General features: G+C 35.2%; 1 protein-coding gene across 2 annotated transcripts in view; it reads left to right on the forward strand.

Annotated features, from left to right (window-relative positions):
- Positions 1-24,838, forward strand: part of AGMO (alkylglycerol monooxygenase) — a 330,508-nt gene that overhangs the window by 144,449 nt on the left and 161,221 nt on the right. Inside the window, exons 7-11 of one of the 2 annotated variants that reach the window (XM_077757623.1) lie at positions 10,614-10,680; positions 14,240-14,305; positions 14,397-14,476; positions 17,706-17,840; positions 20,000-20,116. In XM_077757623.1, the coding sequence (XP_077613749.1) occupies positions 10,614-10,680; positions 14,240-14,305; positions 14,397-14,476; positions 17,706-17,840; positions 20,000-20,116 (465 nt within the window). The remainder of the gene's footprint in view (positions 1-10,613; positions 10,681-14,239; positions 14,306-14,396; positions 14,477-17,705; positions 17,841-19,999; positions 20,117-24,838) is intronic. The other variant, XM_077757624.1, reaches the window with a different exon arrangement.

The raw sequence follows: 24,838 nt of genomic DNA on the forward strand, positions 1-24,838 counted from the left end.
GTTTTAAATTCTTGTTCACTTATGTTGCTTTTATCTGTTTTGCGCAGTTCTTTAGCTGTCAGTTCTTTCTGGAATTTCTTTGGAGGAGAGTTCTTCCATTTCGTCATTTTGGTTAGTTTTCTATCTCATGTTAATTTTAAAAGCTTGTTGTACACTCTGCCCCTGTGAGTTCTGCTGTATTAAAGAGGGCTCTATGACTGTTCAGGGCCTGTATGTTCAGTAAGTGTTCTTTGAATGGTGTCTCTTGGTTTCTCTTATTGAGCGTTTCGTTATTTTGTTTCACTACTTGTAGAGGTATTTGGAACTCTCCACCATGTATATACTTTGGCTTGTTTCTTGAGGTAGCCCTGGAAAAAGAAAATAGACAACCACAGATGGAACAAAGGTACACAAATCCACAGACAGAACCAATAAATGGGCAAACCCAGGCTCAGGTAAAATCAACAACAACAACAAAACAGCTATCTGGAGGGGATGGGCATGGTTTGGTGTAGGCAGGTCTAGCCTCCACTGTGTCTCACTGGCCACTCCCTGAGACCCCACCTTGTTGGTTGTGGGGAGAAAAATGGTGTCGCCCCCGTACCTTCTCAACCAAGCATTTCAAATCATTCCTTTGGGTCCGAATTCCCTGTGATGAGGACATCGCCTATATGGGCTGAGTTCTTTGGCCCATGCTCTGCCTTGTTTCCAGGTCCCAGTCCATGGGCTTTGTTTATATTGCCTGAAACTGCACCGCAGGTTGCTGCTTCCCTGCTGCTGGTGGTTGAGTGGGGGTTGGGGAAGTATGGCAGCCTCAGATCTGCCGGGGTCAAGCAGGGATACAACTTGGGATCTGAGGCCTCTGCACCCCTCGTTTGGGGAACTTAGCAGCTTCAGGCCTGCCACTGCCACTCTTGATTGAATATTTAAACAGGGACTACTTACCCCTGCCATTTATTAACTACCGCCCCCACCCCTTAACATAATGTTACTAATACTGATAATGATGTGGTTCTTCTTCCCTAAGTATCCAAACGGATAAACATAAAATTGTGTGACACTAGAATGAAGTTTTATATGGTTTTGTTTATGAACATTTCCTAGTTCCCTTCTGTCTATTTAATTGGTCTTGTAAAAAAAAAAAAAAAAAGAAAGAAAGCCACTTATAATCCACCTCTTTTTTAAGGAACACATTCAGTAGCTACTTGCATTCATTTTTCCAAGGAAAATCAAAAGGGTTATTTAACATGTAAGCTGAGATGATTTCAAATAAAATGCTAACTGGTCTAGCTCCCATCCTCTTATTTGAGGAATAATACAATCATAAATGACAAGAATCAGCCTTCAAGGTAATTTATTATAAATGCAGTCCTTTAAAACTGGTGTTTATTGTATAAACATAACCTACTCTCATTCTTCTTAAAACCAAGCTTTTAACTCTTCAACCCTGTGGTATAGATTCATCAGAAATTTACGCCCTATGAAGCTTTTTATGATCCCAACAGTCTGATTCCTCCAGATTGTTTTATTTCGAAACTATAAATATTGTTTTTTCACTCCTTAGTGTGGAAATTCAGCTACCTCCATATTACATGCTTACTGAAGTAGAAAGCTGCCTAATCAGATAGGAAAACATTTGGCTGTGAATAAATCAGCATTTGTCGAGGATTTCAAAGTGTGAAACTAGGCAGACAAGCACACATCCTAAGAGCTCTGCTTTCTCGTGCTTCCCTGTAGAGAAATCAGAGGTTAATATGGCCACCACCACCATCTGTCTAAATACTTGAGTGTGTTGTCTTGAATTAACATAGCAGAACTAGTGGGGGAGGTAATTAAGATTTTATTTTTACATTTCATCACCAGATTCTCTACAATATAAATTTATCCATAAATGTTCAGATTGATTAAGTTTTAACAAGGAGAATAATGAGTGTTTAAAAATCAACTAATTCAGAACAAATTAAAATTATTTTGACATGTTAACTTGTAATGTTCATGGATTTTATTCTTTTCCTGAAACTTTAAGTGAGGAATTGTTATAGAATTTCTTGATAGTAAAAATAATATTCTTATATACATTCAAACAATAAAATGACATTGTCACTGATTGGACCTTTAAGTTAAGTAATAGTTAAATTCTGGACTACTAACTTGTAATTTTCATTGTTATACTGTATGATCTCTCAAAGGATCTTAACACAAGACTTTCCATAAAATAAGTACTGAATAAATACCTGTTAAATAAATGAACGTCACATAGGTTATTTTGATTTCTGTATAGTCATTTGAGGAAGTTTATGAACAAGTGAAAAATCTCTACAGCATTTACTGGGAGCAAACAATTAATGGGATTTTTGGCAAAGCTTCACTGTAGGGAACTATATAAAAGCATGTATTTTTACTAAAGGTAATTTTTAGCTTTCAACCTAGAAAAGGAACTCAATTTGCTTCTTATTAGATTATCTTTTGCTCATTATAAATTCAAATTAATTAGAATTTTAAATATTTGTACTGTGCAATGGTAAATTTAAAGAAAAAATGAATGACTTTTCTCATCTTTCTCAAAAATACACAGAATTGTTGAAAAATAAAACTTTTTATAAAACCTTGTTTTCTGAAATAGTTCTAGCTTTCCATTGAAGAGTCCCCTGGTCTATAAATAAGCTTCCTACAGGAAGTGCCTGTGCATCAGTTCATTTCTTTCACTTCTAAAACCTAGTAAGGTCCATAGAAATTCAATAAGTCTTTGCAGAATGAATGGACTGGCTGACATGGTTATACGTGGTTGGCTTATTATGTGACTATCTTTTAATAAGAGACTTTGATAAAGATTTATACATACAGACTTTAATGATCTGAAACATTGTTTTTAATGCTAAGAGAAAATATTTATTGGTAATTTGTCACTTCAAATAGTTTTGGTTGGCATTCACATATATATTTAATATATATGATAAACATATTTAAAAGATAAATTTATGTGTATATTAATATATTTGTCCTTTTGGTTTTCTATCTGAAATGGGGCTATAATACTATAATATATATTTCAGAGGTCACAGAAATATTTATAACCACTTACTTTTCCCAAAGATATGCAAGAACATATAGTTATTGTGAAGATCTTTCCAAATCAAAGATTTTTCAAATTTTTTATTGTTAAATGTACATGCAGACATGTTTAATTGATAGATAGATAGATAAAAGAAGAAAGAAAAAAGGAAGGAAGGAAAGAAGTTAGGAAGAAAGGAAGGAAAGAAAGAAGGAAGGAAAATTGCCATGAAATAAACAACTAATCATGGCATAATTATTAGTCCATTTAATTTTATTGTGGGTTTGCATTGAACCTTGTGACTAATTTATCTGAAAAGTTTGCCATTTTCAGACTGAATAGCAAGTATCTCATTCTTAGTTAAATATAAATTGACAATGATTTGTATATCAGATGATACATGTATTTGAAGTTGGCTTAATGTTTCCCTTAAATACTGACTGCTGTGAAATACAGAAACCCACAATGGAATAGGTCTCTGACATCAGGCATGCACGATGCTCTAAAGAAGACTTGACTAGTTACAGTCAATGGCGTCACTCTAACCTCTGCTCATCTGAATACAGGCATTTTCCTACTATGGAGATTTCATTTCACTTCACTTCACCCCCAACCCAGTTGCTCCTCAGCATCTATCATATTGTTAGCACATTCACTGTTATTGAGGATTCTGTAAAACACATGCTTCCTAGGACATATTTTCCCTATTAGGGTTTTTCCTTCTCAGACAGGAAGCATGAAAGAAATTTGGAACATTTGGAAAGAAATTTGGAAAGAAATTTATAATTAACTATAGGCTCATGCTTTCTTTCTGAAAAGTAAGTGGTTATAAATATTCCATTAGCCTTTCAATAATATATTCCAATATTTTTAGTACCCATTGGCATATAGAAAAACTGAAAGGTGGAAATATAATGTGACATTCCCAGTAATATGCTAAAATTTGACAAAGAATAGAATTAGGTTTCTTTTTAAAATGGATTTAGAAAGTCACTTCTTCAACATTAATAGTCAAAGTGAGGTGAGAAGAAGCAATTTTCAATGCAATGCATAAAAACGAAATTATTTTGTTTTGGATTAACTAAATTTTTGTTTAAAACAAGTCTTGCCCTCCAACTTGTGCAATAGTTAAACATTTCTGCACTCTTAATTGAACTACAAAAACCTAATCAGTCAATGTTCCCCAATCAGAAGAATCAGTGAAAACAACTAAGAAATGTATAGAATAGAATACATTAATTTTACAAGAAATAATTTCAGACAGGACATTCATTTAGAACATCTACTTTGATGCTTTGCAGAATTCAACACTAAGTGATTTATCAATTTCATTTGGAAAGACCTACAGAGGTATGTTTTTCAGGGGATTGAGGGTAATCAAAAAACTCTGGAGAGCTACAATGTGGAAGGAATTAATTGCAACCAGTTCATAGCAGGCATTTAATCATTTCATTTACCACATATAGTCACTTTATCAATTTCTAGAGCAAAATTATTCTCACTGGTAATCTAGATACAATGGAAGTTTCATTAACCTTTAGGCCTCTAAGTTATTCAACTCACTCAAAATGTGACTGCAGGGCAAGGAGGGAGGAGGGTCATAAGAACTCTCAAAAGACATTTCAGAATCATTTGGTGATATGGAAATTATATTTTCTATCTCTGCATCCTTTCAACTGAAATTGAAGCCCTCACAAACCTGTATTGAGAGAACTTAAAAATAATTTGAGAAATTCACCTGCCAGTGATCACGAGAATTCAGCTTTCTCATTATCTGGTCTCTGATTGTGTATGTTTCTGGTTTTGGTTTGTTTGTTATTGTTATTAGTTTTTGGCCCTTTCATTTTAGCTATTTTTCTTAGTTTTCCAGTTCACTAGATCAAAGATCATGTTTGGACTTTCTCTCCAGGCTCCAATTGCCAAGGACACTCCAGACTCATGTTTGGTCTCTAGGCATTGAGAATTTCTTAACGCACCCCTCTCTCCAATTTCCAAACTGGAAGACAGAAATTATACAGTGCTTCTCTCTTGAATTACAAAAAGACTGAAGTGCAGCAAGACATTTATAACTGTGAGGCAGAAAGGATTATCAACATTTGGGGCAGATCATTCTTATTTTGGGGTACTGTCCCATGCATTATAGGATGCTTAGCAGCACTAAATTCCACTAATCACTAAATTACAGTAGCACTTCCTCCACTTGTGACAGCCAAAAGTATCTTCAGACATTGCCAAAATGTTCCCTGGAAGCACAATCATTCCCATCTGAGAATTACTACTATAAAGGCAAAAGGGCATGGTGGGCAGGGAGGTGGATTTATTGACTCAGTATAATCTTGTTTTGCAGTCACTATATGCAAGACAGTGTTGCATATGCTGTGAGAAACTTAAAGAGGCATGAGGTAGAGTTTCTGTCTTCACTTTCAAAATCATGTAAAAAGTGAACATAAATAAAAAAATCAGAACAGCATGACCTAAAAATTAGTGATGCCTCAATATGTATTCAGAGAAAGACAAATAAAACTTTCATTGGGAAAATCGAGAAGAGTGTTTCAAATCTAGGTATGTCTCAAGGGAACAGTGGGATTCCAGAAAGTTGAGATGGAAGGTTAAGGTCTTTTAGGCAGAAGAAAGAGAACATTGGAAATGGGCCTTGAAGGAAAGTTTGAACAGCTTTGAATTCCACATCTGTTGGGCTTCATTTGGTTCATTATGAGACGCCTTTCATTTGAATTAATTTTATCTTTGATGAGGGGAAATGACATGATGAGAAGATGACAGTGTTTTATGGCCCCTATTCTCCTGAGTTTATATTTAACTCTTTTCCCCACCCCTGCTGTAAACTGGGGAGAGAAATGACTATGTGACCTGTCCAGCAAATGATCCAGAGCACTTCTGCTGGATAAAATTTAATTGATAGGCTTGATGGAGCTTTTTATTATAAAATTATTTTATTTATTATTGGTTCAATTATAATGACTTATTAATGTACAGTAAAAACAGCTCAAGAAATGAACTATTTGGGAAACAATAAATTCAAGAAATAGGCAGAAAATGTTTAAGTTACTGTCTGAAATTTGGATGAGAAATTAGCATCCAAGTTTTATTAATATGGAAACTAAAAGCACAATATAAATAAGGGCGAAGGAGATATTCTAAAGACCTTTGTTAGGAACATGAGTTCTTAACCTCCCAGGACTCATCTATCCCTCTGAGTATATGATGAAAATAGTAATTTCCTCCTAGAAAAATACCCATTGGCACATATTCATAAAATTTGGTATAACACGTAGGGTGTTCTTGACCTTCTGAAGCCCATTGATGGCCTTTCTAGGTATCCATGGTTCTCAGGTTATAAAATTCTGACAGAAATGACAGGATACAAGACTTAGATCATTGGTTTAGGAACCTAAGACACACTAGAAATGCCTAAAATCCCATGAGGGGGCAGTTTAGAATCTGAAGTGTCTATGTTCTTTATAAATACCTGGATTTCTTTTGGCTGGAATGTGGTAAAAAAGCATTTGATTATTTTCCATGAAACTTCTAGAAGTTTAAATTGCTTTTATTCGATGGAATTATTTCTGTATCTCTTAAAAGCAATGTGGTAGAAAAACAGAACAATTTGTGAGTTGAAATCAAGAAGACTTCAGGGCTTCTTCCAAGTTGTTTGAACTTGGACTGCTAATTGAAATTTTCTGAGCGTCAGTTTTATGTTTGTTTGTTTTTTTTTAAATAACAGGGTATTGTACTATATTGCTTTTTAAGTCTTCTACATGTTAGAAAATTCCATCATTGAAATTAACTCATCTAAATCTTAAAAAAAAAAAGACAAAAAATGACTTTCTAAAAATGAGAATAGCTGCAATTATTTCCACAGTAACATATTTTCAGGAAATGATTCAAAGCTAGATGTGGTTGAATTGCTAAATGACTGAATTTGCAAAAGTGGGCGATAATTAAGTCGTTATGCTCAACCCTTATTAATTATTGATGACTTCTCCATGACTGAGTCAGAAGTTTTCTACAAGAGAGGTTCTGACTGGGCTGTCTGAATGATGAATCATCTCCCACCCGAGGTGGTCTTCCTCGGCTCCAAGGTACTCATAGGCACTACCAAGAAATTTGATTGTGGTTGCCTGTGTTGTACTTGGCTTTTAACTTAAAAAAAATGTTGGGGATGGGGGGACTTTCAATATTGATATCACCATGCTTTAGCCTGCAGGAGTTGAGGAGAAGTGCTTGACATTAAAAAAATAATGCACTCAGCCAAGACTCCGGTCATCTGAATGCACTCACCATTTGTGTGGCTTTAAATCTGGCTGCACACACGCCAGGACCAAGGATCAGAAATGCATCTGGGTAACAGAAGCTGGTCAGTGTAGTCTCCTCCACCCCCTTTTGTTGTCTGTTTTTGTAACATATGTTAGGCACCAAAGAGACAAACAAGGATAAAATGGTTTTCTCTTTTCCCATCTGGTTCTCTGCCAGAGATAGAAAGATTGAACTTAGCATCAGATTTCAATGTTCTCACTGCTGAGAAACCCCACTTTCTTATTCTCTATCCATCACCATTCTTCTTAACAAATATTTTCCCACCAAGTACAAAGCAATGGAGTCCAATAAAATACAGAGCTATTTCTACTTACTCCCCTCCCAATCCCTGGCTGTTAGTATTGTATTTGTGGGATAATACCTTTTGTGAATGATTTGCTAGAAATGTAGTCTGATATTCTTATACATATTATACATATTCACAGTATTTTGAATTCCTGGAATAAAAAAAAATACAGATAGTTCTTTGGGATATAAATGAATTCTGTTCTGTGAGTTAGCCAAAATGTCTGTTGTTTGGAGTTAATAATGTATTTCTCATGGAAATAACCTTTAAAATGGTGATAAAACACCAGGCTATAAGAGAAAAAGAGAGAGAGAGAGAGAGAGAGAAAGGAAGGAAGGAAGGAAGGGAGGGAGGAAGGGAGGGAGGGAAGGAGGGAGGCAGAGAGAGAGAGAGAGAGAAAGAAAGAAAGAAAGAAAGAAAGAAAGAAAGAAAGAAAGAAGGAAAGAAAGAAAGAGAAAGAAAAGAGAAAGAAAGAAAGAAAGAAAAAGAAAGAAAGAAAGAAAGAAAGAAAGAAAGAAAGAAAGAAAGAAAGAAAGAGAAAGGGAGGGAGGGAGGAAGGAAGGAGAGGAGAGGAGGAAAACAGAAGAGAAAGGAAAGGATAAGAGAAGGAAAATGAAAGGAAAGAAGAAAGAGAAAGAAAAGATTAAAGGGGGGGAGCATGGTTAAATCAATATAGGACATGACATATTACACATCCTTTGCATGTAAACATTCCAGTCTGTTGCATAAGGGAAACTGAGAATCCCTTAGCAGCTGGCAACAGGATGGAAGGCAAGGGATGCTTCTTTAAGGTGTGTAAACAATGAATTTAATAAGCAGAGGATGGTGGCACCTGCCCTATGGAGAGATGCAGCAATGTCATGTGGCAACGTTGCTGCAGCTTCCACCTCAAGAGGGTATAGGTCCCCACGAGCAAAGGACGCTGTGGCTACTGCAGCTGTTCACATTTGCAGAGCAACTTTAAGCTGGGTGTTATAGTGTCAGAGATTGCCAAAAAGGTGATTAAACCCTGCTATATAAAGAGTTGCAATCTAGAAATTTGTTTGGGAATTTAGAGATTAATATTTCCAACTGGCTAACTGAGCATTACTTTGTATTACTAGAGTAGTGATTTCATTTATTTAAATTTGTATCTTAATTTTTTTCAAACATTCAGAAAAGTAGAGAGATTAATAGAATGCATTTATGTATATCCATCACTTCAATAAAAAATCATTATGATTTTGATTCATTTTCGTTAATTATCCTTTTTTTCTTTTTCTTTTTTTATTGCCAAATACCTTTTACCAAAATGTAGATTAAAGTCATCTATACTTCAGTTATATAGCTCTAATAAAACAGTTACTTCTCCCTACCCAAAACTCCATTATAATTTTCAATAAAAGTAGTTATTTTTATTATGTAATACCCTATATGTAATCTTATCCTTCACTGCTTATAAAATGTCTTTTATGTTTGGATTGTTCAAATCAGTATTCTCAGAAGATCATCATACTACATCTAGCTGTTATGTATCTTAAATATCTTTTTATCTTAAGCAGTCGCATCTCTCTATTTTTTCCTCATACCATTGACTTGTTGCCAGTTCATGTATCATCATTATCAGTGGATGTTTTTCCCCTTAAGCATCATCTAACATGTCTTTTTCCTCATATATCTTCCAAATGGAAAGTAACTCTAGAAGTGATTAATTCCTTAAAATATAACAATGTATTGATTTTGTCAACAGAAATACAAAATCTAAACAAATCGACCTAGATCATAATTCAAGTAAAGATTCTATTATCTTCCATAATTGATGGAAGAGTAATGGAATCAAAAGTAAAAGGGTTCCCAATATTGCTTAAAGTTAATAATGTAGCATATCAAATGTTTTATATGTCCTGCTGTTCTTTTTTATGACACCTACCTGGTTCCTACACTCCTTAGAATTTGCAGACACAGGCATGGGGATTCTTACTGAGAAATTTTGAGAGATAACATTAAAGAGTTGAAGACCACATTCTGAAGGGTCCTTAATTGAAAAGAAAAAGACTCCTTTATATATTTGACTTTTGTTTATTTTTTTAATGTTTATTTACCTTTGAGAGAGAGAGAGAAAGAGACTGAGTGTGAGAGGGGAGGGACAGAGAGAGGGGGAGACACAGAATCCGAAGAAAGCTCCAGGCTCTGAACTGTGAGCAAAGAGCCTGACACAGGGTTCCAACTAACAAACTATGAGATCATGACCTGAGCTGAAATCAGAGGCTTAACCAACTGAGCCAGCCAGGAGCCTCTACATTTGACTTTTAATTGTGCCTGTAAACTGGACTTAATGATGATGCATTTACTGGTAAAAGACCATTCAGGATTCTATTTGAATAAGCAGAATCGCCCTAATGCAGTAGGGAACAGATGCAATAGTTAGCCATTTGCTAGATGGTTGATTATTGGGTGAAACCAACTCTCAGCTAACCACAAAGCAAATGTAATATGCTGTTTTCCCTTCCTTAGTTATGCACTGTTACCATTAATCAACAAAGACATTGCTGCAAGGTGTAGAGTGTAAACTGACAGGAGATGTGAGAAAAGTGTGCCTTGACAGTGGTGATATATAAATACCGTACTGTTTGTAACCCTCAGAATGTTAGTATGTAGATATTTTTAATACTTCCATTTGAAAGATGAGGAAACAGAGTTATAAAAAGCTCAAGTTGTTCTCCCAAGGTCACATAGAAAAAACTGGTGGCTCCTGGAGTTGAATTTAGGCAGCATGACTCTTCACCTGTCTACTATACTGCCTCCCAGAACAGAGTTAGGAGCTTATTGTTATTTTCATCAGAACCCCAGAGAAACTTCTTCTGACTCTGATGTCAGCCTTGAAACTTGAAATATCTCTTGACCCACATTGAAATTTAATGTGAATATACGTACATATTTATCCATACTTATGTGTATAAATCTTGCTTTTGTTTTAAACAGATCATTAATAACCTTGGTCCTTTGGAACTGATTCTTAATACTCCTAGCCACCATCGAGTTCATCATGGTAAGGAGACTTGATGTTTTTCTCCTTCTTCATCTCTTTAAAAACAATATTATTTTATACCTTTTCATGACAGTTATTCAACATAGTCTCCATTCACTGTACAAATAGGTATCGTATCTTCCATTGTACCTGGACAAGACTCTTTTGCAAAGCAAGGATTGGAGGAGAAAAAAAATCTCTTTTGAATTTTCCTTTTTTCCTAGATCTTCTTAGTTGTAGTGAAAAACAGGTTAACCAGCTGCGAGGTTACACACTTCCTATGTTGAAGGTTACCACCTGACCCAGTGTTGAGGGTCGTTCCTATATGCAAACAGAAAGTCTCTGGTCTTGAAAATTGTTGGGATTTCAGGAAAGCCTAATAGGCAGAAAATCACTTATTTGCCTAAATTCTGTGAATGGCATTAGCATAACAAAGAAAAAAAATCCCATGTGGCTAGTGCTTAAGGTTTAAAGACACCAGCATAAGACATAACAGAAATGTTTATATGTGTGCACCAAAAGACCTGTACAAGAATGTGCATTAACAGCATATGTGTAATAGAAAAAATAGAGATAAAATTCAAATGCTTATCGTAGTAGAACAGATAAATTGTAGACTATTCATGCAATGGGGAATTACATAACATTAAAAATGTCCAAACTGTTGGAACTTGGCGATGGCCTAACTACATCTCACAAACATAGTGTTGAGGAAAGGAAGACAGTAATAAAACAATAAATGCTATTGTTATGTTTTACCTAAGTTTCCAGGCATCACAGGCAGCTCTGGAACACTGCATGCCTGCCTTCCCGAGGGGCCGGTCCCTTTCTTCCTGGCAGGGAGCAGAGCAGAAACATAAGCCCCACCCCACCATCTCCCTTCAAAGGGAATAGAAATGGGTGGAGTCAGGCTGCTCATGCTCAGTTTCCTTTTCTAAACTCCACAGACATTACTGGTCCCCAGGAAAATTGTTAGAAAGTGGAGAGACTAAGGGTGTTATACTCTTGGGGCTCCTTTTGCAGGAAAGGAAACATAAGGAGTGGAGAAAAGTCTACACTGAAGAAGAAATAGTTGCCAGTGTCCTCTGTTTGGCTTCAGAGCACATTCCCACTCCTGTTGCTTTATATTTGGATTTCTTGCCCTAAGCTTTATTTTTAAATTTTTTTTTATTGTTTCTTTATTTTTGAGGGAAAGAAATAGAGTGCGAGTAGGGGAGGAGCAGAGAGAGAGATAGAAGAGAGAGAGAGAGAGACAGAATCCATAGTAGGCTCCAGGCTCTGAGCTGTCAACACAGAGTCTGACATGGGACTTGAACTCATGGACTGGGAGCCAAAGTCGCTTAACCGACTGAGCAACCCAGGTGCCTCCTACCCTCAGCATTATTAATATTTTGCATCCAACAGTTCTTCACTTGGAAGTGGGAGGCTAAGAATGGGGCTACCCTTTGTATTGGAGGATTTTGTTCTCTGCACACTAAATGCAAATAATACCCCTCCCAGTTGTGAGTCTCAACAAATTCTCCAGACACTGGCACATGTCTCCTGAGAGGCAAAATGCTCTCCCCTCCAACTAAGAACCACTGTTTAACCCACATATGGCAACATGTTGTGCTTTTGTATAGCCAGCCCCACACTACTTTTGGACTGGGAGAGGTTTTCCCTTGGGTCTTCACTTTCAAACATATATTTGCATGTATAGAAGGCATGTAAAGAAATGACATGTGAAGACAGTTGTGTTTGTTGGAGCAGTGGCTTGGTAGGATAATATTTTTGACTTTGTTTTACACTCATGTGAGTATGGGGGTACCTATTTAAGCATGTTTTTATTATTAAAGAAACCATGCCCAGCTATTTAAATTTAAATTATAATTTGAATACTTTGGAGGAAAAAAAGACAGGTTTTGAGTTAATGGTTAATAAAGATAATTAAGAGTAATTTAATTTTCACCTATGTCTTTTATGATTAAAACAAATAGTAAAGTTTCATTCTAAGTAGAAAATTGTTTTTCCTGGAAAAGATGCAGGGAGAAGGGGTAGAGATAGCAACTCACTCCAAAATTTATAAAACCAACCAAATGCAAATATAGATATATTATTTATCTCATTCCCTATTGCTTTTGTGGGGGGGGGGATTTTTGTTAATTATTACTCTTTGATAGTCTTTTTAAAAATTTTTGAATCATTATTTATTTTTGAGAGAGAGAGAGAGAGAGAGTGCGTGTGTGGGAGGAGAGGGGCAGAGTGAGGGAGACACAGAATCTGAAGGGGGCTCCAGGCTCTGAGCTGTCAGCACAGAGCCCGATGCAGGGCTTTGCCGGAGTCCTGCTCCAGCAGGTCCAGGGCTCCCTGAAGGATGGACCATGTTGGAGAGACAGTGAAAAAGCCCCAGATTCTTTCTGGTTACCAGGCAGGCATCTCTACACTGTCTGAGACTCAACTTTATTTTATGATTAAGTGTTTGAGGGACAGCACAGAAATGGCATTCAGATGATAAATTCTTTGATCAGTAAAAACTTTCCATGACATGGATATGCATAACCTTATTATGATGATTTAAATAAGGGTACTCATGCTCATCAAATGAGGAAGGAAGTTATCTTTAGCATTCAAGTACAAATAGGATAATGTTTTTTAGCATAGTAAAGGCAAAGGTTAGTTCTTTGTGAGTGGGCGAGGGGGTTCAATAGCCTGTTTATCGATTAATGGGAAGTATTAAGAAGAACAGGTTTTTCAGGAAATGCAATGTTTGCTCCCATAACCACAAAAGAAAACATCTAAACATTAGCCATAGGGCTTATAGTTCCTATAACATCATCCATGCCCAGGAATAGTTCTTCAGTCTGTACCAAGGTTATTATTTTATTAATGTAAACCCGAAAGCAATAGCTGATCTTTTTGTGTCATCAATTACTCAGTCCTGATATCACTATTTCCAGATTATTAAGCATCAATGTTTTTCCAAGCTACAACTATTTCCTTAACAAAGTGCAATCATCATACCAGGGCCAGAAAAAGTCACTCCCAATCCCAATCAACAAGGTGCTTTGGGGCTCAGTGCCCAAGCAGAAACAATTAAGTGGGGATGGATTTCAGTCCTCATCTGACGGCAAGAGACTGTGCAAACTTGCCTTAACCTCACAAGGAGTATTCTCAACTAAGGAGTTCAGAAAGGCTCCCAACAGGGCTTGAATTCATGAACAGTAAAATAATGACCTGGGCCAAAGTTGGAGGTTAACTGACTGAGCCGCCAGGCGCACCTACTCTTTGATAGTAAAAAGTAAAAATTTACCTGACTTATTTGGCTCAGCATAACACCCTCAAGGTCCATCCATGTTGCTACACATGGCCAGATTTCATTGTTTCTCATTGCCATGTAGTATTCCATGGTATAGATAAACCACATCTTCTTGATCCATTCATCTGTTGATGGACACTTAGGCTCTTTCCATGTTTTAGCTATTGTGGAGAGTGCTGCTATNATAAGTCCTGATTTTGTGAATGGGTTCTAAAATACAATAAGATGATTTAAAAGCATAACTTCTGTTTTCCAAAATCTTTTTAAAAATATTTTGTTTCATAGGCAGAAACCGTTATTGCATTGACAAAAACTATGCCGGCATTCTTATTATATGGGATAGAATTTTTGGTAAGTAAAATATATATGAACATTAAAATAGTAACTTAGCTCCTTAGCTCATAGAAAGTCAATGATCATATCCTTAATGTTTATCTTCCAGGGACATTTGAAGCAGAAAATGAGAAAGTTGTATATGGTCTAACACATCCCATTAATACATTTGAACCATTCATGGTACAGGTAATGTAATTGGTTTTATTATTTCTGAATTAGTTATATCCTTTCATAAATCTTATATAGTTAAAGATCAGTTGTTTAAAGGTGAAAGTACATCACACTATCCTGAAAATATTTTTTTTTAACCATGAAAGAAGTTGGAAGTAATTCTGACACTCAAACAAAATCTTGAATCAACTTGGGCAAAATGCATTTGAAAACAACTCATTATAAGAACTTTTAAATGTACCTACTCCCGAGATTTTTTTTTTAAATAGATCTTCAAGCAAACATATTTTTCTCAGAATAGACCTGAAATATATTCATGGATTCCGAAGGAGCAATAGTAAATGCATAATTAAGGCTGATACCACAGTAAGAAAAATATTTGCTTCAAGGCCCCATGACTCTGGTTAGAAATTCAACATGAGGCCTTTGCCCTACTCTACTTGGACCTAAATGTCAGGAGCTATTATGAGGTGGTTAGGTCTGCGCATTACCTCACCTGCTACGACTTGCTGCACCGGACCAGTTTTCTGTTAGACATGTGGTACTGGTTGTTCACCGATCTCAATGGCTGGCACTAGAGAAATGAGGAATGTCTGTGAAGCTCTGATCCGTCAGCAACAGAGCACCACAAACACTCCTGGGGTTAGGGACTAGCAAATGAGAAAAAGATAAAAATGCTTGGGAAGCTGAAGAGGTCAGTCATTGACAGCTCTGTACAGAGAACTGGGTTTACAGCATTCNGTGGGGGGGGGGGGGGGGGGGGAAGTTCCAGGTTTGTGTCACATCTGCTTTCTGAACCTATTTCTTCAAGGTTTTTAAGGAAGTTAAACTAACAAAATAAATGGACATTTCTTGAGCTTCTACTATGTACAGGGTATTGCTAGCAGCTCAGTACAAATATTTAATGAAACTCTCGCTCAAACCTTATGACATAGTGATACTTTTTAATACTCATTTTTCAGTGGGTGATGTTGAAGTTCCCAGGATTTAAGTAATTCAGCCAGATATATGCAGCTTGTCAGATTCAGACCTAACCAAGGAGAGTTGTAGGCCAAGCCCAAAACTGCCTTAATCTAATTTAACTTTTACACTATGCTGCCTTTTTACAGAAAAGGCCATCAAAAAATAGCCTCCACTTTTCAAATGAAAGATATTTTTATCTCCTACTTCAAAGACAGAAAAACTGCTTATTCATTTTCTTCCTTCTCAACTGTAGGCCATCTCTGTATCTCTGTCTCTCTCTTTCTCTGTTGGGCATCCCTGAGGTTATATCACTCAGGAGAATATCAGCAAATATTTCAGAGTACTTTCTTCATAAACTTTATAGAATTGAAATTAATTTAAAAGTAATACATTAAGAACTACCTTTTCACTTGGTATAGTCTTATCTCTGTAATAAGGACATTAAAAGGGAAACAGCTTGGTCTCTGTCCTCTGGGAGAGAGCCTTTGAAACTTCATGTGCATATGAATCATGCTGGAATCTTATTAAAGTGCAGAATCTGTTCAGTGGCTCTGAAGTGTGTCCAAGATTTTGTATTTCTAACAAGCTCCCAGGAGCTACAGAACCTGTTTCCTCTTGATCCTTTAAGTAGCAAGCGTGTGGGAGTGCACACTCCTGCTGAGGAAAAGGGGCTCATCGCTGAGACAAATGAGAAGCTGAAAACCGCACACTAGCCACACAAGGAGTTAGACGACAGGATTTGGCGGGGGGGCACAAAAATCAGACAATCAGACTGTTTATGAGGTGCTGCTGAATCTGTCAGGTGCAGTTCCCCAGGCCTTTGCCCTCATACAGAAATTTTCTTATCACAACTGTGTATAAGACATAGGCTTCTAGACTCTCACTTACATTCTTAAAAATGTCATATTGACAGTGTTGTGTGAATTGGGAGTTCCTGAACCTACAAAAACATATATTTACTCTCACTTGTATTGCTTTATATTCAGCTAAATTTCTCACCTTTCTCTCAGACATATCAAAAGCAACTGATGATGGACTCCACTAGCTGGAGACAGATTTTTTCCCCTTTATTACTAGGCATAGGACATTCACTTTACTTTCCTTTGGAGTCCAGGACTTTCAGGGCATTGGAAGGTAAATAAGTGGGAAAGTACTCCTTATTTTAAAATGTCACTGTGCATTTCTCATGGCTTATGTCTAGAATGAGACCAAGAAAATCCAGTCAGTTTTCAAAATAACACAACAGATAAGTGTATTAATATGTGTTATAATTCCTACGCATAGTAAGTTTTGTATTATTATTATTATTGTTATTATTATTAACCCCCAGTGTAAATTTCCATCTGAAATTTCCATTTTCTTTAAAAACTGCCCCACTAAACCCTGCATTGTTCATTAATTGCTTCAGATTTCTTATTGTAATGTTTCAAGCAAATTTAAAACCACTTTTTTAATTGTAGCAGTTTACATTCGTTAAGAGACCGAGTGACTGCCAATCAGACCACAAATTCCCATAGAGCCAAAACTTCTTTGTACATTAATTTATTACTTCACTTATAATAGAACTCATTTTTAGAGTCAGCAGATGATACACAACCTCCAGGACTATTTTTAATCATACGATGCATTATTATCATATGTATGAAATAAATATCTAATACCCTAATAGCTAGCATTTACTAAGTAGGTATCATGTGTGACCATACTTTTAACTTCTGGACACATCAAATGTACAGTGTTATTTAAAGAATGTAGATTCCTGCTAAAAGACTCAGAAATGTCTTTGAATGTTTCCATAAATATAGATATGATTGTCTATAACTCAATACTGCAAATAAAGGGCTATTTTTAATATGTAATATTTGTATGTTTCCATGGTCAACCTTAATATCCAGTTAGCAAGACTGTAGAAAGAAAATCATTAGACATGGATGTAGAGTGCACAAGCTGCTGGTTAACTTCATTGAAACTCATTTTTTTTTCTGTTTTGCTGATTTTCTACATAATTATCCTCTAACTTCAAAATGATAATTTTGTGGGGCTTCAGAAATATTGACAAGAACACACTTAAACTTAAAGGACACAGAATGAAGGGAATGAATTACAATTTGGAATGCAACTGCATATTAATCTACATTAACCATATTACACATAACCTGTATATTACAGAAAAAATATATATTTGTCATTGAACAGTAAATAAATAAAATAAATGATTCATTGTACTTAATACTTTTATTATTTTTTTATTTTAAATAAGCTCTATTTTTTATTCTTATAGTTCCACCATTTAGTTTACATATGGACTACATTCTGGGCCACACCTGGATTCTTCAATAAGTTTTCTGTCATATTTAAAGGACCAGGATGGGGTCCAGGTAAACCAAGACTTGGACTAAGTGAAGAAATCCCAGAGGTAAATAGAGTTCATGTTAGTGGTGGTGAAGATTAGTAGCCTGTTGTCAGCTCTACAGCCAGCCTATGTGTATGTTGACTTCATGAAGATCTGAAGAAAAATGTTCCCTGAGGCAGATACAGCCCTGTGGTGGATAACCTGCTGAGTGGGTACCACCTAGGGGCCAATAAGGGGAGGGCTTTTTCCCAGGATGACACTGCCTCTTACTGGGGAGCATGGTTCAGAGGCATAGCAGCAGAGGCTAGTTTTCAGATCCACTCAAAATTACAACAAAGAACATTTATGTAGTGCAAAAACTACACAGATGTATGTTACTTGGTCACAGAATCCTAAAACTACTAGAGATGGAGGGAGCCTTACAGATGCTCAGTGGCTCAGTCAGTTAAGTGTCCACATTCAGCTCAGGTCATGATCTCACAGTTTGTGGGTTCGAGCCCCTTGTCGGGCTCTGTACTGACTGCCAGCTTAGAGCCTGGAGCCTGTTTCGGATTCTGTGTCTCCCTTTCTCTCTGACCCTCCCCTGCTCATGCTCTCGCTCTCTCTCTCTCAGAAATAAATAAAACATTTAAAAAATTAAAAAAAAAATACAGATTCTTCAGTTCAGCTTTCATTTTGTTGATGAAAAAATGAAAAGATGGTCAGCATCACTAATCATCAGGGAAACGCAAATCAAAACCACAATGATATATCACCTTACTCTTCTTAGAATGGCTAAAATAAAAAAGACAAGAAATAACAAGTCCTGGTGAGGATATGGAGAAAAAGAATCCCCTGTACCCTCTTGGTGAAAATGTAAATTCATACAGCCAAAGAATGAAGGGGATTAGGAGATACAGACTTACAGTTATGGAATGAATAAATCATAGAAATAAAAGTCATAGCATAAATAATACAGTCAATGATATTATAATAACAATATATCAGGGTAGGTGGTAGCTCTACTTGTAGCGAACATAGCATAATGTCTAAATTTGTCAAATCACTAAGTCATATACCTGAAACTAATGGCACATTGTGTGTCAACTATACTGAAATTAAAAAAAAAAATATAAGTCTCTAGAATGGAAGGTCAAAAGCCACACCAAATTGATGTTGTTATTAGATTAGACCATAACCTTATTCATTTTGTAGTACAGTGTAGCATTAAATTCAGAAATCATATTAAAACCCAAAAGTAGGTGAGATAGAGATTTAAAACCCTGGAAATCACATGAAAAATTCAATTTCAATCTGGAATTCATATAAAGATGAAAAACAGGATTTTCTTTTCAGTCCTTCAGGATATGTATTGTGGTTCCTTATTAAAATAACTGTCATTAATAGTAATCTGAAAGCAATAGAAAGAGTAAACTATTGTTGATATCAAAGGTGATTGTAAATATAAAATTAGCCAATATTACAAGAAAATAAAATATTTTTATAATATTGTTATTTTTAAAACTTTTAATCTAAATAAGGATATTTTTTCATCCAGTTATGAAAGTTGCTTTGCTGAAATTTCCCTGATACTTTTTGTTATGTTCAAAAACAGTTATATAACAATGAGCTAACCTGATATAGGTGAAAATAATTTGCTTAACAGCCCTAAAAAGTTTAGTTATTATTTTTTCTATTTTTCAATAGATAGATAATCCAAAATGAATATTCTAAAGTCATATCTGTGCCTAAATTTGCATTATAAATGTAGAATTGTAGTATTTCTTGGAAACTCTATGATTTAGGAAAGTTGTTTCCAATAAAGCAATGGTTCCTTTTCAGTCATGATTATCTCCACTACTAAAAATCAACTTCCATTTTTCTTTTTCTTTATTTTCATGTATAATCATGGCCATATTTCTGTATTCATATTTCATATTTTTATGTTCATTTTAGTTGTATTTGTCATCAGTAAATGTTGCTGACTCAATTCTTATACTGGTTTGTTATAAAGTAGACTAAATTAAAATCATGATCTTCTGAAATGAAAAACAAGTTTCTGAGCTTTTATGTTTTTCTATTAAAATAAAAAGGAATGTTTGAGTCATTTTGGAAACAAAAATTAAAAAGTAGCAAAGATTTTCCTTTCTTTTGCACGTCTCCTCTTTGCTTATTGTGAATTTCCATGAGAGGAATAAGCCAGAGAGCAAGATAAAGGAAAAGCTTCTTTCTTGTCTTCTTAGGTCACGGGAAAAGAAGTTCCCTTTTCATCATCAGTGTCTCATCTATTAAGGATCTATGCAGTTGTACAGTTTGCCTTGATGCTAGCATTTTATGAAGAAACCTTTGCAGATAAAGCTGTAAGTGAAATATTGTAAGAAATTTGTAAGAAATCTGTCACTTTGTCTGAAAATGAAAATTATCCCATCATATTATAGTTGTGCTCTATTCTTTTCTGTAATTTCTACATTAATGTTGGCACAATCTCCTGTTTAAACAGGTGAATTAATTCTTAAATTAATTATATTCAAAGTGTTCTTGTGTAGACTGTCTATCATATTGTATGCTATTGATATTGACTTGGCTTTGGGCAGGCAGAATAAAAAGTCTTCCCTGAGTATTTTTAACCACAAACCAGCTCTCATTCAGCTATGGGTCTGGTATTTATACTAACCATTGATTTATAAACCTAAACTAAGAATTCAGTTTAATGTGGTCTCAGATTCAGTCTCATGTGTCTAAAAGAACCATATTCAAAGCATGCTTGGAGCAATCCTCTTAAACCCAAGTATCAGAGTATTCCCACAGATAATGTTCCAATGATTATGAACTCAGTTAAAAAGCACAAGAACACTCTGGGAGATAGCAAGTCATCCTGACAAAGCATTAGCAGAAACAACAAACAACAGACCCAGTTCTCAAAAACAACAGATGTTGGAAATTAAATGAAAATATAAATGTAGTAAACTTAGTATGTTTGAAGATGCAGAAGATGAAATTAAAAAGAAATTAAAATTATGAACATTTAAAAAGCAAGACTATCAAAATGATAAGGCACATTTAATAATCACATTAAACTTCTAGAACACAAAAATGTGATAACAGACCTGAGAAAGTCAATGATTTATATGTAAGTTTAAAGCCAAATTAAGAGAACATAAGTGTATTAATAGAATCATTCATTATTTAAACAAATTACCCAGTATACACTAAAAGACAATGAGATAAAAATAAAAACATGACAAGTTATGTTCAGACATAAAGAATAGTGTGGAAATATCCAAAAAAAGATGCAAAAATCCAGAAAAAATTTAAATGAATACAAATGGAATCAGTGGACCATGAATTCAAGCAAAATAAATTGCTTTTTTCAAAGAACAGGTCTGTTCTATTTACAGATGCCAGTTTTTAAAACTCCATATATAACAGAAATTAAATAATATATGCAGAAGAAAATGGATATACTATAGGATTATTTTTAATAATTTAAGATAAACCCTATGGAATTATTTTTAATAATTACATGCCACCTTATTATTCCTAGTATAGTAATTCCACTGGAACAATTACAAACACTCCATACATCTTATATAGTGAATTACAAGAAAGAAGTCTATTTGAAGTAGGTTATTGAGTGTGTTATGTGGGACTCATTGGTTGTATGTGACAGATATTCAACCCAGGGCAAATTTATTAGCTCCTATAACTTAAGAGTTTGGACTATTTCTTTTTCAGGCAGTGCTGATGCCGTGAGTCAAATAATATTATCAGGAACTTCTCATTGTTTCTTGTAGCTATGCTTTGCTCAGTGCAGTTTCTCCTACAGACTCTCAGCCTTCCTGGTGGCAAGATGGCTACCAGCAGCTCTAGCTTTAAATGTCACCAAAGAATTGCAGAAATTAAGGACCCAAGTTGGAGTCTGATGTTAAGGTTTGGTTCATCTCGATGTCACTGAACCAGTCAAAGTTATCATTCCATGAATGGGAGAACAGGCTCCACTCCATAGTATCCTCATGGTCAGAGAGGGAGAAAGAATGGCTTTAAAGAAAATTAACTAAATGATAGCATATAGGAAAAGGGAAATGGGTTTGAGTAGACAAAAGTAACAAATGTTAGATATTTATAAATCCTTTTCATTGATAAATATGAATATATGATTTAAACTTTTTTCCAAAAAATGTTCTTTAAACACTTATACATGATAACATAAACTTTCCTGCAGGATATCTTCACTTAAATTATGGCATGAGTGTCTTTTAGATATCTGTTGCTCTAAGAAACAGAATATCCAACTAAATATGTCTTAAATAAAACTGGAAATTTAGAGGCAAGTGTTTCTGGGATTTGTTAGTTCATCAGTTCAAACATGCAGAGCTTCCAAAAAGTCTTCTCTATAATTCTCTTGACTTTCATCATCATAAGATAATTACAGCAACTTCAAGCATTCTGTATTCACAGACTGTGACCAAAGGCAGCAAGTTCAGTTCTTCAAGAACATCTTGTAAATTTTATTTTATTTAGGAAGGAGGAAAAAATCTCCAGAATATTTCCCAGCAAATATTCTTTCATGTCTCATTATTCAAGACTAATTAACATGTCCACACTGAACCAATAACTAATACCAGCTCATGAATTAACCATGAATGAATTATACCAAGCATAATTTATTCCCTCTGGGAAAGAGCTCACTCTCCCTTTGAGCATATTCCTTTCTTATACCTGCACAAAATCAGCACAGTATTAGAAGAAATGGCAGATATTTTCTGGTTGGGCAACCAATAGTGTGTGTACGGGTATTCTACTAATAAAATAGGTTTATAAAAGTTATTATAACCATTACAAGATTATATATTAAGGAAGACTCATTTCAATTTTTATCGTTATTGAAAGAACTTACTAGTTGGTATTATTCATACGTATTTGTGGTTTTTGCAGTTAAAATTAAAAACCAAAGATTGTATAAGTAGTGATAATAGATAAGTTTATATGTGTTCTCTGTCCAAAGACAATGATTTTTTTAATGTTTTATTTATTTCTGAGAGAGAGAGAGAGCAGTGTGAGCAGGGGAGGGTCAGATAGAGAGGGAGACACAGAATCGGAAGCACGTTCCAGCCTCTGAGCTAGCTGTCAGCACAGAGCCCCACGCAGGGCTCGAACCCACAAACCGTGAGATCATGACCTGAGCCAAAGTCAGATGCTTAACCGACTGAGCCACCCAAGCAGCCCCCAAAGACAATGATTTTTAAAAAGCTACAAGAAAATATTTAACAGACTTTACTGATTATAACAAAAAAGAATGAATTTTAGTTTCCGTTTTGTTATCTTTTTTTACCTAAATAATTATTGAAATATGTATGTACTCATAGAGTTTCCATGGTTGAATGAAACCAGAAGAAAAGCTACATCATCTACATCTAAATATCTAACTCTCAAAATATGTATCACTGTTGAATAAGTTTGTTATTGCATTTTTTTAGTTACACTAAACAAAATTCCAAAATAAATTATGCCAATTCATAGAAACAAAATTAGAAATTTACCCATTTGGGGGGCACCTGGGTTGCTAAGTCAGTTAAGCGTCTGATTTCTGCTCAGGTCATGATCTTGAGGTTCTTGGGTTCAGGCCCCACATCAGGCTCTGTGCTCACAGGTTGGAGCATGGATCCTGCTTCAGATTCTGTCTCCCTCTGTCTCTACCTCTCTCTCTCTCTCTCTTTCAAAAATAAATAAACATTTGAAAACAATAAAAAAGAAAAAGAAATTTACCCATTTTGATTTTGAAATAGAAACTCTTAAGTTCACCAAGAGATTTGAGGGTCTATGCATGCGTGAGTACTTCCTGGGCAAAAATGTAGCTAGTCACAGTGTGTACTAAAAGATGCAACTTATAGCAAGGCTTCATAAGATTTTTCTGCTGCCATCAAAAACAGAAACTCGTATAGATATATTGACAAAAGAAATGCCAAGCGTTGAAATCCTTTTCAGACTGAAATTAGAGTTGGAAACAGCTTCATTCCTGACACAAATTAATTTTGAAAGGTGTGTTTGCTTGTTTCCCACACATGTTTTTCTTTACTAAAAGCATGCTGTGCAACTAGGAAAAAAGGTTATTTGTAAGATTCTGTAGTGCCTTTCTCGTCTCAAGGATGTTTAAAAGCATATGAGGACATTAGCATCCAACAGCAATATTTTTTTTCCAGATTCACTGTAGCCAATAATCACATAGAAAAGTTGTGGCTGACTTGTAATTGGGGGCCCTGCTGTGGTCCCACAGCCTTTTCTGTTTATGCATATACCAGAGTAGATAAATACATACTTGTTTTATGTGTGCAAGTTCTGTATAAATAACTTTGGGAGTCAAAAAAGCATTTTGATGGCCACCACAAAGGTATAAAAGGCACATTCCTCTCTTGCTGAAACTTGAAATGCATACATTTAAATATATAGTGTTTAGTTTAGTGATATGACCCACAGACTTCTATGTTGATTTTGGTTTAGTAATGCTTGGGAAATCAATTCCTTAGCTGCCAGGGTCCAGTTCATGGGGTGATATCATGAATACACATTTGAAATGAAAATATGGACACACTAGCATGTTTCCAAAGTAAAACTGTAAAAGCAATGCTATCCTTTCAAATAATAGACACACTCAAAAGAGTTTGAATATTTAACAGTCTTATAATAGAATGTGTAATAAAGTTACTGCAGATAGGTTTTAACACAAATTATTTGATGATATATTTCAAATTAATGAGGCATCTGAGAATATCCAATATAAATTTGGAAACAGATTTTTATAGTTTTGAATTCCCCTGTATGCTGTACTTTGTAAAATATTATGGGCACTATAATTTTGTAACTAATGTTTTCATGTTGACATATTTTAAAAGACTCTTTTAAAAAATCAATATATTTAATCATACTCTCATAACACAGGGTCACTTGCACAAATCAGGTCTAGCTTAGGTCTTACCTGAACTCTCTCAAGTCAATATCCAGTATCTATATTTTTTTCCAGCACAGACCCCTGAGATTTAATTTACTTTCCTAAAGTTTTTAGGTGGTAACTGAAGTAATGTGAA

The sequence above is a fragment of the Crocuta crocuta genome, unplaced genomic scaffold (genome assembly GCF_008692635.1).
Source record: "Crocuta crocuta isolate KB4526 unplaced genomic scaffold, BGI_CrCroc_1.0 scaffold62, whole genome shotgun sequence".
Classification (NCBI taxonomy): domain Eukaryota; kingdom Metazoa; phylum Chordata; class Mammalia; order Carnivora; family Hyaenidae; genus Crocuta; species Crocuta crocuta.